The 15095-nt window shown below is 41.6% G+C and overlaps 1 protein-coding gene across 1 annotated transcript; it reads left to right on the top strand.

Moving 5' to 3' along the window:
* Positions 1-353: 353 nt before the first annotated feature.
* On the top strand, positions 354-14882 carry HSP90B1 (heat shock protein 90 beta family member 1). The gene is made up of 17 exons (XM_054033182.1): positions 354-513; positions 1087-1186; positions 2555-2696; positions 2778-2894; positions 3365-3696; positions 5479-5590; positions 6578-6691; positions 7398-7514; positions 8996-9133; positions 9225-9302; positions 9414-9479; positions 9937-10206; positions 11697-11942; positions 12418-12554; positions 13406-13484; positions 13572-13727; positions 14724-14882. The coding sequence occupies exons 1-17, from the start codon at positions 465-467 to the stop codon at positions 14865-14867; spliced, it is 2397 nt and encodes a 798-aa protein (XP_053889157.1). The 5' UTR covers positions 354-464; the 3' UTR covers positions 14868-14882.
* The last annotated feature ends 213 nt before the right edge of the window (positions 14883-15095 follow it).

Below are 15095 nucleotides of genomic sequence, written 5' to 3'. Positions count from 1 at the left end.
ATGTGGAGACTTTTATCGCTTTAGACACGGATCTCATTCGTGGGTGAACCACATGGCCGCGGAGTCAAACATTTCCGAGTACTTAATTTAAATAAATAAATAAAAGCAGGCAGATTAAACTAGCTATTAAAAATGATTGGCCGACTCTTCCTACCAATGACCAATCAGAGGCAGCCACGCTCTGGCTGCAGGAAGCCGCACATGGAAGGCTCTGATTGGCAAGGACAGGACTCCGCCCCACCCCTCGGGGCTCCTCATTGGCTCTGTGTTTGGCGTGGTGCGCTCTGATTGGTGGCTTGCTGAGCGCCTTTCCCCGCCCCGCGTGCCGGACAGTGATAAGGCTGGGGGGAGGCGGGCTCACCTGGCTGGTGGTTTGGGCGATTCAGCGATAGCGCCGTTCCGCGGAGCTCGAGTCGCGGGGCAGGGGCTCGATTGTTCTCTCCTGGGTCCGCACTGACACCGCCATGAAGCCGCTGTGGGGACTCGCTCTTCTGTGTGTCCTGGTGCTAGCCTGTGAGTCGCTCGCCCGCCCGCCCGCGGGTTCTAGAAGCTTCTGGCGAGGAGCGGTTGGGGCAGGTGGCCTGGGCCTGCGCGGCCTCTGCCCGGTGAATGAGAGGGAGGGGCCGGGACCCTCGGGAGTCGGGGCTGTTTGAGCCCGGGGAAGGGGATCTGCTCCGGGGCGAGCGGGGAGAACCGCTCGGAGTCCGGCTCCGGTTCCGCCTCCCCGGAGGCTGGCGGGGTCCGCGCTGGCTCTTCCCCTCAGGGGCCGGGGCCTGATTCTCGAGGCGCTGCCTCGCGCTGCGCCCCGTGGTGGGGGCGGGGCCGCCTCCCGCAGCGGCGTTATGGGGGGGGGGGGGGGTTTCCCTTCCAGGGCGCGCTGGCCGGAGCTCCCTGCACTGCCCGACCCGTCATGGCGCTGGGGCTGCAGCTCGGAAACCTTCCCTCCTCACTCCCCGTGTCGCCCGCAGCGGGGTCCTGACAGGCGCCTCCTTCGCAGTGCAGGGCGCGGAAGGCCCCTGGGAAGGGGGGCGGCGGCGGCTCCGCGCGGTGGGGCAGTTCTCTAACGCCCCCTGCCTTCTCCCCCAGCATCGGCTAGAGCGGAGGAGCTGGACGTGGATGGTACAGTAGAAGATGACCTGGGTAAAAGCCGAGAGGGCTCTCGGACCGATGACGAAGTTGTTCAGAGGTTTGTACCTATAATGCTGGAAAGAGCTGTGAGCTCCACGTGCTGGTGACTGCCTCCTCCTCCTCGCTGGCCAAGGCGTCAGTATTGTGATGGGGGAGCGGTTTGTGTTTCTAATGTAGAGTCTTTCAGGGCAGTGGTTCTCAACCAGGGGTACATGTACCCTTGGGGGTAAACAGAGGTACAGGGGGTACATCGAATCATCTAGCTATTTGCCCAGTTTTACAACAGGCTACATAAAAAGCCCCAGCAAAGTCCATACAAACTAAAATTTCATACCATGACTCTAGATACTATACACTGAAATGCAAGTACAATATTTATATTCAATTGATTTATTTTATAATTATATGGTAAGTGAGAAAGTGAGCAATTTTTCAGTAATAGTGGCTGTGACACTTTTGTCTTACAAAAATCAGACATTGAAAGCAATTAATTTTTAAATGAGGTGAAAGCTGGAGGAATGCAAGACAAATCAGACTCCTGAAAGGGGTACAGTAGTCTGGAAAGGTAGAGAGCTGCTGTTTCAGGGAAACGAGCTCTGGACTCTTCAGTCCCTTTACTTTTTTAAAAAAGCAAATTGCCCATGTTTGTGGTTTTATATTAAATCCTCTTAAAAGCAGATAAATGGTAAGTAAAACATAATATCTGAGTGAAATGGTAGCCAGATTGCCTTGTTACATGTTTGAAGTCACACAGATTGGCATCTGTCATTTACTTCCTTTAGTACCAGTCAGCTTCCTTCTTTTTGCTGATACTCCATAGGGCAGGGATTCTCAAACTGAGGGTCGGGACCCCACAGGTGGTCATGAGGTTATTACATGGGGGTCACGAGCTGTCAGCCTCCACCCCAAACACCGCTTTGCCTCCACCATTTATAATGGTGTAAAATATACAAACAAGTGTTTTTAATTTATTGGGGGGGGGAGGTCGCACTTGCAGTGTGAAAGGGGTCAGTACAAGTACACTGGCTTGTGGCAAACACATGCAGTACACTTGAAATAACCTCTCAGTTGTATGCCTTCCCTTCTGTAGCATAGAGGTTATTGTCTATTGTAACTTCAGAGTGGGGCCTTTAGACCGGGGACTGTGGTAGGATTTTTGCTGACTAGTAGAGAGGTCCAGCTTTTAAAACATCTAGTGCACTCACCTGTTATCAGACTTTCCCAGTAGTTTTCACACTTAGTGTTCCATAGTCAAAATCAAATCTTGCAGTTCTAAACTGTCATCCTGATGTCATGGTTTGTGGAATGTCATAGTAACCCAAGATCTATCTGTTGCTATAACCACAAATTCACTTGTTCCTGTCACTGGACTAACTGCATATTAACTGAATAAGGCCTAATAAAAGATCTAACTTTGTCTCCACAGAGAGGAGGAAGCTATTCAATTAGATGGCTTAAATGCGTCCCAGATAAAAGAAATCAGAGAAAAATCTGAGAAGTTTGCATTCCAAGCTGAAGTTAACAGAATGATGAAACTCATTATCAATTCTTTATACAAAAACAAGGAGGTAAGCAGTATGTTTATCTAGACAATGTCAGCATGTATAGTTCTAGCATAAAGTTTATCATCCCAATACATTTCATTTCAGATTTTCCTGAGAGAATTGATTTCAAATGCTTCTGATGCTCTAGATAAGATAAGGCTATTATCACTGACTGATGAAAATGCCCTTGCTGGTAATGAAGAACTCACTATTAAAATAAAGGTAAGAGCTGCTAGCTACTAACAGTAATCTGTTGATTCTTCCACCCACCCCACGCCCCTCCATTGGAAAATACTTCTTCACTTCTCCTTGCCCAAGCTCAAATTTGTATTTAACATTCTGCCTATCCCAGTCTGTAAACTTAGACTAAAACCTTGGTACCCTACTGTTAGTTTGACCATAAAATCCTCAAATGCCTTGTCTTAGTGTTATAGCAAGCATTTATGGCTGCCTCTGAAGTGTTCCACTTTCAGTGGAGAGTGGCTGAACCACTGCATTGCTTCAGCAGGAGTGTCTTCCCTTATTGCTTTAATGTGAATCCATACTCTAGCCAGATTTTTGGATAGCAGACTTTCTTCATGAAGAATCTTCAGTTACTGTAACATCTCACCTGTAACTTTCAACTTTAACAAGATGCAATGCATGCAGTCTTCAAGTGACATTTAACTGAATTTACCTCATTCATTTTCTAGTGCGATAAAGAGAAGAACATGCTTCATGTTACAGACACCGGTATTGGCATGACCAAGGAAGAATTAATTAAAAACTTGGGTACCATTGCCAAGTCTGGTACAAGTGAATTCTTAAACAAGATTACTGAAATGCCAGAAGATAGTCAGTCAACATCTGAGTTGATTGGCCAGTTTGGTGTTGGCTTCTATTCTGCCTTCCTTGTAGCAGACAGAGTTATTGTTACATCAAAGCACAACAATGATACTCAACACATTTGGGAATCTGATTCAAATGAATTCTCAGTGATTGATGACCCCAGAGGAAACTCCTTAGGTAGAGGCACCACCATAACGTAAGTATTGCAGCTGATCCCCAAAAAAAGCTTATTAAACTGTTGATGTATACATTGCTCATTAGCATGTTATCTGTTCTCTGCATTATGAATAGGGCCCTACCAAATTCATGGTCCATTTTGGTCAATTTCAGTCATAGGATTTTAAAAATCATACATTTTATGATTTCAGCTATTTAAATCTGAAATGTCATTGTTGTAATTGTAGGGCTCCTGATTCAACAAGGAGTTGGCGGGGGGGTTGCAAAGTCCCTGTAGGAGGGTAGCAGTACCAGAGCTGGGCAGCTGGAGAGCAGCAGCTGCTGGCCAGGAGCCCAGCTCTGAAGGCAGGGCAGAAGTAAGGGTGGCAATACCATGATTCCCCTTGCTAAAATAACCTTGCAACTCCTTGTTGAGAAACTTGGGTCTCCACTATGCTGATTTCACAGGGTATATAGGGTAAAAGCACACAAGAGCAGATTTCATGGCCATGAATGTGGTAGGACACTAACTATGAATCCTGTGCATGCAACTCTTCATTTATCGTGTCCTTAACCTGGAATAAGTGCTTTTCCTGAATAGGAATGACTTCCTGAATCAAAGCCGTGGTATAGGGACTTGAAAATAACTACTGACTAAAGGTGTTCAGGTTTTTTGCCAATTTTTCACTTTCTTGCATAGCTTATGGATGTGACAAGATATTAACAAGTATGCTTGATTTCTAGTTTTACAAAGTTGGAATTTTTTTAGTTCAGCTACATTACCTGAAAAAGTACATACTTCAGTACTCTAGCTAAACTGCTAGTGTTTTTTTTTTTTTCTTAAGTGGACTTAATAATGGAGGAGAGTGGCCTGGAAGAAACAAATGAACTGCCTGCAAACTTAAATACTTTAATAGCTGCAGTCAATTTCTGGGGACACATTGACAAAACTTTGTTAAGCTCTAATATAGGTTATTCTCTACACTGTGCATTAACAAATGATCCCTTCAGAGCTGATCTCTGAACTCGTACTGCTGTGATATAACTGGCTACTGTGTTGGCTGTCCTTTCTGCTAATGCAGTTGGCTTGCTTTTCCTATCTGAGACTTATCAAATTTGAGTAGCAAGGACCACAAAGAGAAACATGCCATTCTCAGTTTTTTCAAACTTTCCATTAACTTCAAGTGCTGTAGACAAGTTAAATCTTAAATTTGTCTGCTACTGACTTATAAAAATTGAAACTGCATGATTAATGTCTCTACCTTTTTGCTGTTCACTTAGTACATTTCAGATTTCACTAAGAAACACCTTTCTAGTCCTGATGGCTTGAGTTGCATGTACTGCTAGGAAGACTTTCCACAACTTAATGTGATGGAAAAAAATGAAACCAGTGCTAAATATAGTAGTTACTCTTAAATGAGGCCAAACTACCTGACAATAAAAATCCCTCTGAGCAGCCAATTTCAGTTATGCTCTGGGACTGGCTTGGTGTCTAGTAAATGATGTAGAATTGGTTTCAAACAATGATTTAGATTGTGCTAATCTGATTTGTCTTTAAGTGCAGTTTTCTAAACCTGTTCTGGTCTGCTTTGGGCTTCCATAATTGGAACCGCTGTAATGGTACTGCTTTTCCTCTGGAAAAAGACAGGACAGCAAAGGAGCAGAGTAGACTGTTTGTCCCAATTCCGTTGGAACTTTCCCAAGGCTGTCCCCTATTTGTGTTCTGATGCACTATATTTTTCAAAATACTTATGAATAGATTCAGATAAGTAAAACTGCATTGAAATACTAGCCTGTCTAATGCTTGTACTGTCTTCTTCAGCCTTGTCTTGAAGGAGGAGGCATCTGACTATCTTGAGCTGGATACAATTAAAAATCTAGTCAAGAAATATTCACAGTTCATTAACTTCCCCATATATGTGTGGAGCAGCAAGGTAAATAGCTCTAACTCTTAACTAATTACATTCATTATATATACAGCACAAGTTTCAAAGGCTTGAAAAATCCATTTCCCAATAGGGGGCCCTCGTTCATCACAAAATTTCCTGAGCTGGCTGTTCTACAGCACTTAAGCATTCTATGAAAGCACTTATCCTCATGGTTTCAAACTATTGGTTCTTGTTTGGCTGGTAGTGCTTCTCCAAATAGACTTTTCCAAAGCAGCAGAACTGACAAGATGCTGGTCAGCTTCACTGCCCTTCAAACCTGGGGAATGGGAGAACTTATGGCAACTTCACACTACTTGTAAAAGCTGAGCAGTAGCTGAGGAAATTGGAATCCATATGAAGATGACTCGAGACAGGTGAAGGGATAAGTCAGGGACCTATCCCTCCACCTCCACAACTTGGGGGGAGGGAGGAGAAATAACTGCTACTTCTCCTTTCAAGAAGCTACAGGGTGGCCCTGCATATCTAATAGCAAGAAGCAAAACCAAAAGGTGGAAGTCTCAAGCAGAGAATGCATCATGGTGGAAATAAGTACCTGCTGCCTGTAGTTTCTGGGGCTTCTCACCAGGGTATTGTTTTGGGGCCTCACTGAAGGTTCACATTCTGATTTTGTGTATGCCTCTGTTTAGTCTTTAGTGTTAGTACAAAATTCAGACTAGTGGTTGAAAATCAACTTAGGCAAGCTTGTTTCTGCTGCAGCCCCACTCACATCTGTTGCTATTCAGAGTGAATTATTACATACTACTAATAATCCGAATGCTACATGGTTTATCTTAAAGCATGGCAGTTGACCTGTTCTAGAGTTACTCATTCATTTAAAATAACAGCTTTTTGTAGTCCAATGGTGACTAGATTTGAAAATCTAAGCCCCTTAACTATCATAAGTCATTGTTTCATGAGTGTGCCAACCAAGGAAAGGCTGTTTGACCAGATCCTTCTGAAGCAAAGTAGACTTACACCTAAGTGTTTCCACAGACTGAGACTGTAGAAGAGCCCATTGAAGAGGAGGAGGAAAAAGAAAAAGAGGAAACCGATGATGAAGCTGCTGTTGAGGAGGAGGAAGAGGAGAAAAAGCCAAAAACTAAAAAGGTACACGTGTGTGTGTGAGTGAGAGTGATGGTTTTTTTGGTTTGGGGGGGGGGGGGCGTTAATACACTTCAAAGCACTAGACAACTTGGTTTACAGTCCCATGTTCCTTTATCTTCCAGATGTGAATGATATATTTTTAGCAACAATGGTGCCTTCTAGTAAGTTTACCATCTATATGGTGTTAGTAGAAATCTGCTGTTAGCAAGACAGTAAAATAAAATTCTAATACACAATATTTTGATCCTAACAATTGCCAAAACAGCAGAAAATGTCTTCCTGTTCAGAAATACTGGTAGTACCTTGTGAATGGTAGTTCCGTAAGGATTTCTCTGTAAGAGGCTTTGAGACCAGGGCTAGGTGTACTGTAATGTATTTCTTATATTTGCAAGTAAGTTTCTGAGAGCAGATCAAGAGTCTTGAGCTGTTGGAGTTTATCAACAGCTAGCCACTAGATAATGCAAACTCTGCCAAATGCAAACTCTATGCTCCTGGTACACTACTGAGTACTTGGTGAAGTAATACTCTGCATGCAGAACAGTACAAAGGTTGACAATACAGAAGTAAACTTTTTAACTTGAGATGCCTCAGTGAAGCAGTGACTTTCTTCCGTAACTTATACATCAATAGCAGAAATCTCAGGCATGTGCAAAAGAGTTGAACAATGTAGAATTGGGTTTGTGTTTGGTTTTTTTTGTTAAATGCACAGGTTGAAAAAACTGTCTGGGATTGGGAGCTTATGAATGATATCAAGCCAATTTGGCAGAGACCATCTAAGGAGGTTGAAGAAGATGAATACAAAGCTTTTTACAAATCATTTTCTAAGGTAATATAGTACACTTCTGGTATAGTACAATCTCAGTCTAAAGCAATGTATGGGAGGTGACAATGTGGAAGGCCAGACCCTTAAACCTACCACTAAACTTATCTTTAGTAAAGGTCCTTGTTCTGATTGAGGGGGATGGGGAAGGGAATGTGAGAAGTAGTAGGGAGGATAGTTGGTATGATCTCTTACTTTTGGGGAAATGCTGCACCAAAATACTAATTTCTGCACAAGTTTAAAATATTGTACATTTTGTCAAAACACAATATATAGTCATGCCACTTTCAATTTATTTTGGCAATTTATTTCAAAATACCTGTCAGCAAGTATGCCTGTAACAATAGATGACAGATTCAGAAAATGTTTTTTGAGAAATAGGTTTCTAGGCATATTAATAAAGAACTTTATGCATCTTTGACAGTTCTGTTTCAGTGAAATTAAATATTTCATTTAAAGTCATTATACAAGAGTATTGTAATGACCTGGCCTAAGAGGGCAATAGTGTCCTTAAGGACTGCTTTGTGTGTCTGTCATGTGTATAGTATGTTTTTTGGGTCACGCCATCGTAGTGGGATGGGAGGGTTGGTGAGTTAGCAGTAGTTGTGAGGTAGCAGGTGCCAGCATGGGGAAGGGAGACCCAGGACAGTCAGTGTGTGTGCACGCAGGGGTTTGTTTGTGTGTTCAGTCATGGCTGGCAAACCATGTGCAACACCCGTTCATCTGCAGAAGTGATGCCCCCATGCCAGGTATGAATAGGAGTGCTGGGTAGGGATTTAGTGATGGGAGCAGAGGGGATGTGAATTCAGGCTGGCAAGGAATACAAGATGGAGGGTGGTGCCACTAGGGTCATGTGTACACAAAGACATTGTGTACACCTAACTAATCTATTTGAAACACAAATGGAAGAGAAGCATCTTGGTGGAAATTAAATTCGGGGGGAATTCTGCAGGGAACATTAATTCTGCACCATCATACAATGGAGAATTAATCTTTGCAAATTAGACCTCCTACTTTTGTCATCCCCTTGCAAATACCAGTGAAAATGTTAGTGGTTGTGTAATGGCTCTTATTACTTTACACTAGTGTATTGCTTAATTTTTCAATTTCAATTATCTTTCCTCATTTTTGGTAGAACCAGGCTGCTCGCTACTCTATTAGTGAACTACAGTTTACATGCTATTTAACATGGAAGTAAACTACCATAATCTGGGGTTTAAGACTTTGCCAACTAAATATTGAGACCGATCTCCTTAATCTCATTTCATGCAATCTAGAATGAAAGGAAGATGTTAAATAAAATTATTTTTCTAAAGGATAAATAAATCAGTGGTAGTTATGCAGAGGTTACCAGCACTTATTTATTCCATGAATTATTTCTAGATCACTGATCCAGCTGTTCCTTCCACAAGTGCAAACTCACAAGAATAGCTTTCTCACAGTGTTTCTTTCCAGAGCTTGACTAAATAGTAACTTTCCTTCCACAGGAACACGATGATCCTATGGCTTATATTCACTTCACTGCTGAAGGAGAAGTAACATTCAAGTCTATCTTGTTTATTCCCACCACAGCTCCACGGGGCTTATTTGATGAATATGGATCCAAAAAGAGTGATTACATTAAGGTAAAAACATAAGTATGCCGAAAGCTGGAATAAACTTAAACATCCTTCAAACGTTCCTAATCTTTTTTTTTTTTTTTTATATATCATGCAGTTGTATGTCCGGAGAGTGTTCATCACTGATGACTTCCATGACATGATGCCTAAATATCTTAATTTTGTCAAGGGTGTTGTAAGTATCTTTAAGTTTTTAACAGAGTTGGCTTAAGTTACTGTTGCTTCTACTTCATAAATTCACCTTTTTTCCCCTCTCCTCTCTTCTTTCCCCCCCCCCCCCAATTAGGTGGACTCTGATGATCTTCCTCTGAATGTATCCCGTGAAACCCTCCAGCAGCATAAATTGCTAAAGGTATCTTTATTTATTTAGACATAATTTAACAAGCTACTTAACCACAAGGAGTGGATAAATCTACTTCCCTGGTTAAGTAACAGGATTGTAGCAAGTATGGGGAAACACAAAATACCCTACTAGCCATAGTTAGCCTAGATTCTTTCTAGCCTATTGTATCTAAATAGGAATAAAGTAAAAAAGCAAGACGACAAGCTTAACTTGATTTCACTTAATTAAAAGTGAAGATACAAAATGGAATGATTCATGAAAACTCTTGCTGCAAATTCAAAGTTTATTAGATCTTCACTGGAAGAAAATGAAAAGGAGATGGCTACAGAAGAGTAACATGAGAACCGAGGGAGTACTTAACAGATTGTCTGTTGGAGCATTCTTTGTAGTAGCTTTAAGATTGGTTGTTCTCACTGTTTATGTAACAGTATGGGTGAACTTGCTATTTTGTCTCTGGAATTCTTAGGTTATTAGGAAAAAGCTCGTTCGTAAAACTCTTGACATGATCAAGAAGATTGCTGAAGAAAAATACAATGATACATTTTGGAAAGAATTTGGTACTAACATAAAACTTGGAGTGATTGAGGATCATTCCAACCGTACCCGTCTAGCTAAACTTCTTCGTTTCCAATCATCTCATCATGAAAGTAACACTACTAGTCTGGACCAGTATGTGGAGAGAATGAAGGAGAAACAAGACAAAATCTATTTCATGGCAGGGTCCAACAGAAAAGAGGTAAGAATAAAAATCTTTGTGTTATACAGTAACTCCTCACTTAACAGCGTAGTTATGTTCCTGAAAAATGCAACTTTAAGCAAAATGATAAGCAAATCCAATTTCTCCATAAGAATTAATGTAAATTGGGGAAGGGGGGGTTAGGTTCCAGGGAAATTTTTTTCACCAGACAAAACTATATATAAAAGATTGATCTAAACAAACAACTTAATACTGTACTCAGCAATGATTGTGAAGCTTGGTTGAGGTGGTGAAGCTTCCCAGGGAATGCGTTACTGCTAAATGATCAACTAGTATTCGTCTGACCCCTCAAGGGTTAACACATAGTGTGAGGCTACATTAACAAGGCAGCACCAATGGAGGGCAGGGAGATGCATGCCCTGTGTGTGGGGGAGAGATGTGCATTGCCCCTTTAAGTACGCTGATATCACTCTAAGTACATTGCCTTTATAAGTAGATCAGGCAGTTGAGACTGTAGCTGCGGCCAGCAACAGCAAGCTCTGTCCTGTCCCCACCCTGCTCTATATGGAGAAGGGATGAGCAGGGCAGAGGGACACCCTGACATTAGCCCCCCCTCCTGCACAGCAAGCAGGAGGCTCCCAGGAGCAGCTCCAAGGCAGAGGGTAGGAACAGCATATGGCAGTGGAAGGAGGGACAGCTGAACTGCCAGCAATTGATAGCCTGCTGGGCAGCTGCCCCACAGGGAACTTAGGGGAGAAGGGAGCTGATGGGGACAGCTGCCGGTCCACCCTGGTTCCAAGCCCCCAGCAGTTAGCAGCAACGGGCTGCTCTTCCTGCAAGCAGTGGACAAAGGTGGCTACCAAACAACATTATAAGGGAGCATTGCGCAACTTTAAACAAGCATGTTGTCTAATTGATCAGCAATGTAGCAACGTTAACGTGGACTAAGCGGGTACGTCTTCACTTACCAGAGGGTCCAGCGGCAGGCAATCTGTTCTGGGATTGATTTATCGCGTCTTAACCAGACGCGATAAATCGATCCCGGAAGTGCTCGCCGTCGACGCTGGTACTCCTCCTCTCGCCGAGCTGTACGTGGCATCGACGGGGGAGCCTCCCTGCCGCATCTGGACCCGCGGTAAGTTCGGACTAAGGTACTTCGAATTCAGCTACGTTAATAACTTAGCTGAATTTGCGTACCTTAGTCCGAAGTGGGGGCTTAGTGGGGACCAGGCCTAAGTGAGTTACTGTAAAGCAAAATAGTCAAGTAGCAAACCAGTCTGAGTTTAGGGATCAAACTAGTTGTAATTCAAGATGTGACTGCTGGAAAGAATGGCTATGCTTAGTGTGCCCCATATGATTGTAGTTGCTTGTACTGTAGTAGTACTACTGTTGCTGTTCAAGGCAACATATTAACCTAAATGCCAGGTACTGGTAATATTTTCACAACTGGCTGAACTATACAGCAATGGAATTCAATAATTTAGTGTCAAGTAATATTAAAATTGTTTCTAATTAACTTGTTTTTGTAGGCTGAATCTTCACCATTTGTTGAACGTCTTCTGAAAAAGGGTTATGAAGTGATCTATTTGACTGAACCTGTAGATGAATACTGTATTCAAGCTCTGCCAGAATTTGATGGCAAGAGATTCCAGAATGTTGCTAAGGAAGGAGTGAAATTTGATGAAAGTGACAAATCCAAGGAGAGTCGGGAAGCTTTGGAAAAAGAATTTGAGCCACTCTTAACCTGGATGAAAGACAAGGCGTTAAAGGACAAGGTACAAATTCTATGTTCGCAGGAGCATTATTTTGCATCTGTCTCTTTTTGTGTGCATGCACACAGACACAATCCTTTAATTTTACATCCTCATCCTTGCAGTAGACTTCATTCATTTATTTGTCCCCCTGGGGACATAAACTTCATTTCTATATGAATGTACATAGCTTTCTAAAAAGCACTTTGCTCACCTCTCAATGGCTTTTAGAAGACAAAAATACTAATATTTAGTATTAAGGATATTATTATAGTATAGTATAAGGATATTAAGACTCTGATTTCCAATGAAAAGCTCTCAAAGCCACCTCTGAAGTATTTATAACAAATACTATAGGACTGTAGTAAAAACTAACTTGATCTCAAAGATGAGAACTGTAACTCTCTCAAATTTATTGCAGTAATGAAGAGATAATGAAATAGGTAAACACTTCTCTTGTTCATTAGACGTTCCCTCAATCTCTACTTTTTTTCCCTAGATTGAAAAAGCAGTGTTGTCTCAACGCTTAACTCAGTCTCCATGTGCACTGGTGGCTAGTCAGTATGGATGGTCTGGCAACATGGAAAGAATTATGAAGGCTCAGGCATACCAGACTGGGAAAGATATCTCCACAAAGTAAGCTTTCATACCTGTATATCATGGTCTACCAACACCACAAATATGAGCCACAGTTAGTATGCATTTATGACTTGCCTAACAGTGTTCAATATTGATGATGGACCTATAAGAAATAATCCTCATTTAACTATTTTTCATCTCACAAGGACTTAAGTATACACTCATCACTGAATTTTATACATATTTACAGGACTTCATTTAAAGGGATCCAGTCACATAAAGTCCTGTAAATATGTAAGTCTCTTGTATGCAGACATTCCCTTGCAGTGTTAACAATAGTGAGGCTCTAGACCAGGCTCTTTTACTAATGGTAAAAGCAAGCTGATCAGATTCTGAAAACTCAGGCCTAATCTTTAAATTAATCTGTCTTGAATATCTTAAGTGTTTAAATTGTTTGACAAATCAGAATTTTGTGCATTGGAGTAATAGTGTAAATAGGTGGTCTGTCACAACAGTGGTGACTAGATTATTCAGAAAATATTTATAAATGCATCCAACAGTGTTACATTAAACCCTTTTAGAAAGGGAAGCCTACAACAAACTGACTGAATCCATCTAGTGTCTAAGCATTGAAAGTGTTTATTGGTTTGTAACCCTCTTGTAGCTTCACAAACTGATGCTACTGAAGCATAACCAAATTAATTGATAAGCATCTGCACATATCAAAGAGCAGAACAGCAGTGTAAACTAAGTATTACATGTAAAGCTGACTTTCTGCACCTTAGTTGTCTTCCAGAACTTGAACTTATGTACTATTCTAAACTAAGCCAAGCCTTAAACATTAGAGGGCAAACTAAAATGGTACTCCTGTTTTTAAAAAGCTAGCTACTAATGTAATTTTCTTGTAGTTACTATGCTAGTCAGAAGAAGACCTTTGAAATTAACCCTAGACATCCGCTGATCAAGGACATGCTCAGGCGCATCAAGGTAAACAGATGTTATAAAGCAACGATATATTAACTGTTTGGCTGCATGAACCCTGATTAATGGCTCTTCCTTAACTTTCCAAATCAGGAAAATGAAGATGATAAAACTGTTGCAGATCTTGCGGTAGTTCTGTTCGAAACGGCGACCATAAGATCAGGCTATATGTTACCAGACACGAAGGAATATGGAGAGAGAATAGAAAGAATGCTTCGTTTAAGTTTAAACATTGACCTTGATGCAAAGGTGAGCTTCCTTCACTTTTGGGTAACATTTGGTGCTCAGTGGTCTTAATTTTCAAAGCACCTTGAAAAATAAAAATCAAAACTTCCACTTAAGACAACTTAAGGGGTGTGCATGTATGGGGGAATATGCGTCTGTCTACACAGCATTCTGGAGTGAGTGTTCTTGCCAGCAGGGCTTCAGCTAGTTTTCAAAAAAAGCTGTATAAGCCACAGATTGAAGTTAGATGGTGCTTTGAAGTTGGGGCTATACAGCTGTTTTTAGAACACAAGCCCAAGTCTGTCAACCTGGGCTTGGAAAGATCACTCCAAAATACTATGTAGATGGTTTTCCAAGTAACAGTTTGGGGACCTAGTTTATAGCATCTAGATCAATTTGCAGTATATCCAGCTTCTCTGCACACAAAGGTGGGTCATTAATGACCCAGTTCTGATTTACTGGCCACATTCCAAAGTTGCTCTTAAGTTCTGTCGTTTTGGCACTTTCCCCCCATGTGACTCAGCACCAGCTGAAGACAGTGCAGTGTGCTTGTATGCTCTACTCAACACTCCCCCCAAATTTGTGGCTATATGGAGATAGCTATACTAGATGTGCCCACTGGGGAATTACCACACTTAAAGAAATCCACATTGGGGTATATGGGCAGGTCTTGCTACCTGAGTGGTGCAAAGGCAGGTGAATGGGCCAGAAAGGTGAGCCTCTGGGCCATTTTCAGTCCTATCTACTAGACTACACTACCTCTAGTGAATCTTAAAACTAAAAGATATTCCAAAGCCGTTCAGTTCATTGCATTTTATGTATAACTTCATTTAACATCCAATAGCTAGATGTATCAAGTGATTAAATCTGTTGCCTTGCTTCACTAAAACTCATTCATTCTCCGTTCATACAGTAACTTCCAACTGAATCTTGCATACATCCTGTGTACCATTAAGACAGATAAGCAAATTGATCTATTGAGGGTGGAATAACAAATAGCTTTATTTCATGTTATCTAAGGTGGAAGAGGAGCCAGAAGAACCTGAAGACACAGCTGAAGTAGAGCAAGATGAGGAGGAAGAAGTAGAAGTTGAAGGTGATGAGAGTGAAACCGAGAAGGTCAGTTCTCAGAATAATTCTTCATTACTACAGTCTCTAATTTAGATTTTTCTAAACCTAATGAAAGTAACATTTCAAAGTGAAGGTTTTTGGGGTTTTTTCATGGAGCAAACAAAACATGGCTTCATTGAGGCATAGTGTAGATAAAACTTGTGGAACTCCACTGTATAGCAAAGACTTACGATATGCTTTGACATCAAGCAAGCTGCTACTTGCTGAACTTGTCAAAGGAGACTGAGATAAATCGCTTCATTTTGTAGTCTAAGGCTCGAT

This window comes from Malaclemys terrapin, chromosome 1, assembly GCF_027887155.1.
Source record: "Malaclemys terrapin pileata isolate rMalTer1 chromosome 1, rMalTer1.hap1, whole genome shotgun sequence".
Lineage (NCBI taxonomy): Eukaryota > Metazoa > Chordata > Testudines > Emydidae > Malaclemys > Malaclemys terrapin.
The sequence above is the reverse complement of the archived record's forward strand: the minus strand, read 5'-3'. Positions and strand labels throughout refer to the sequence as shown.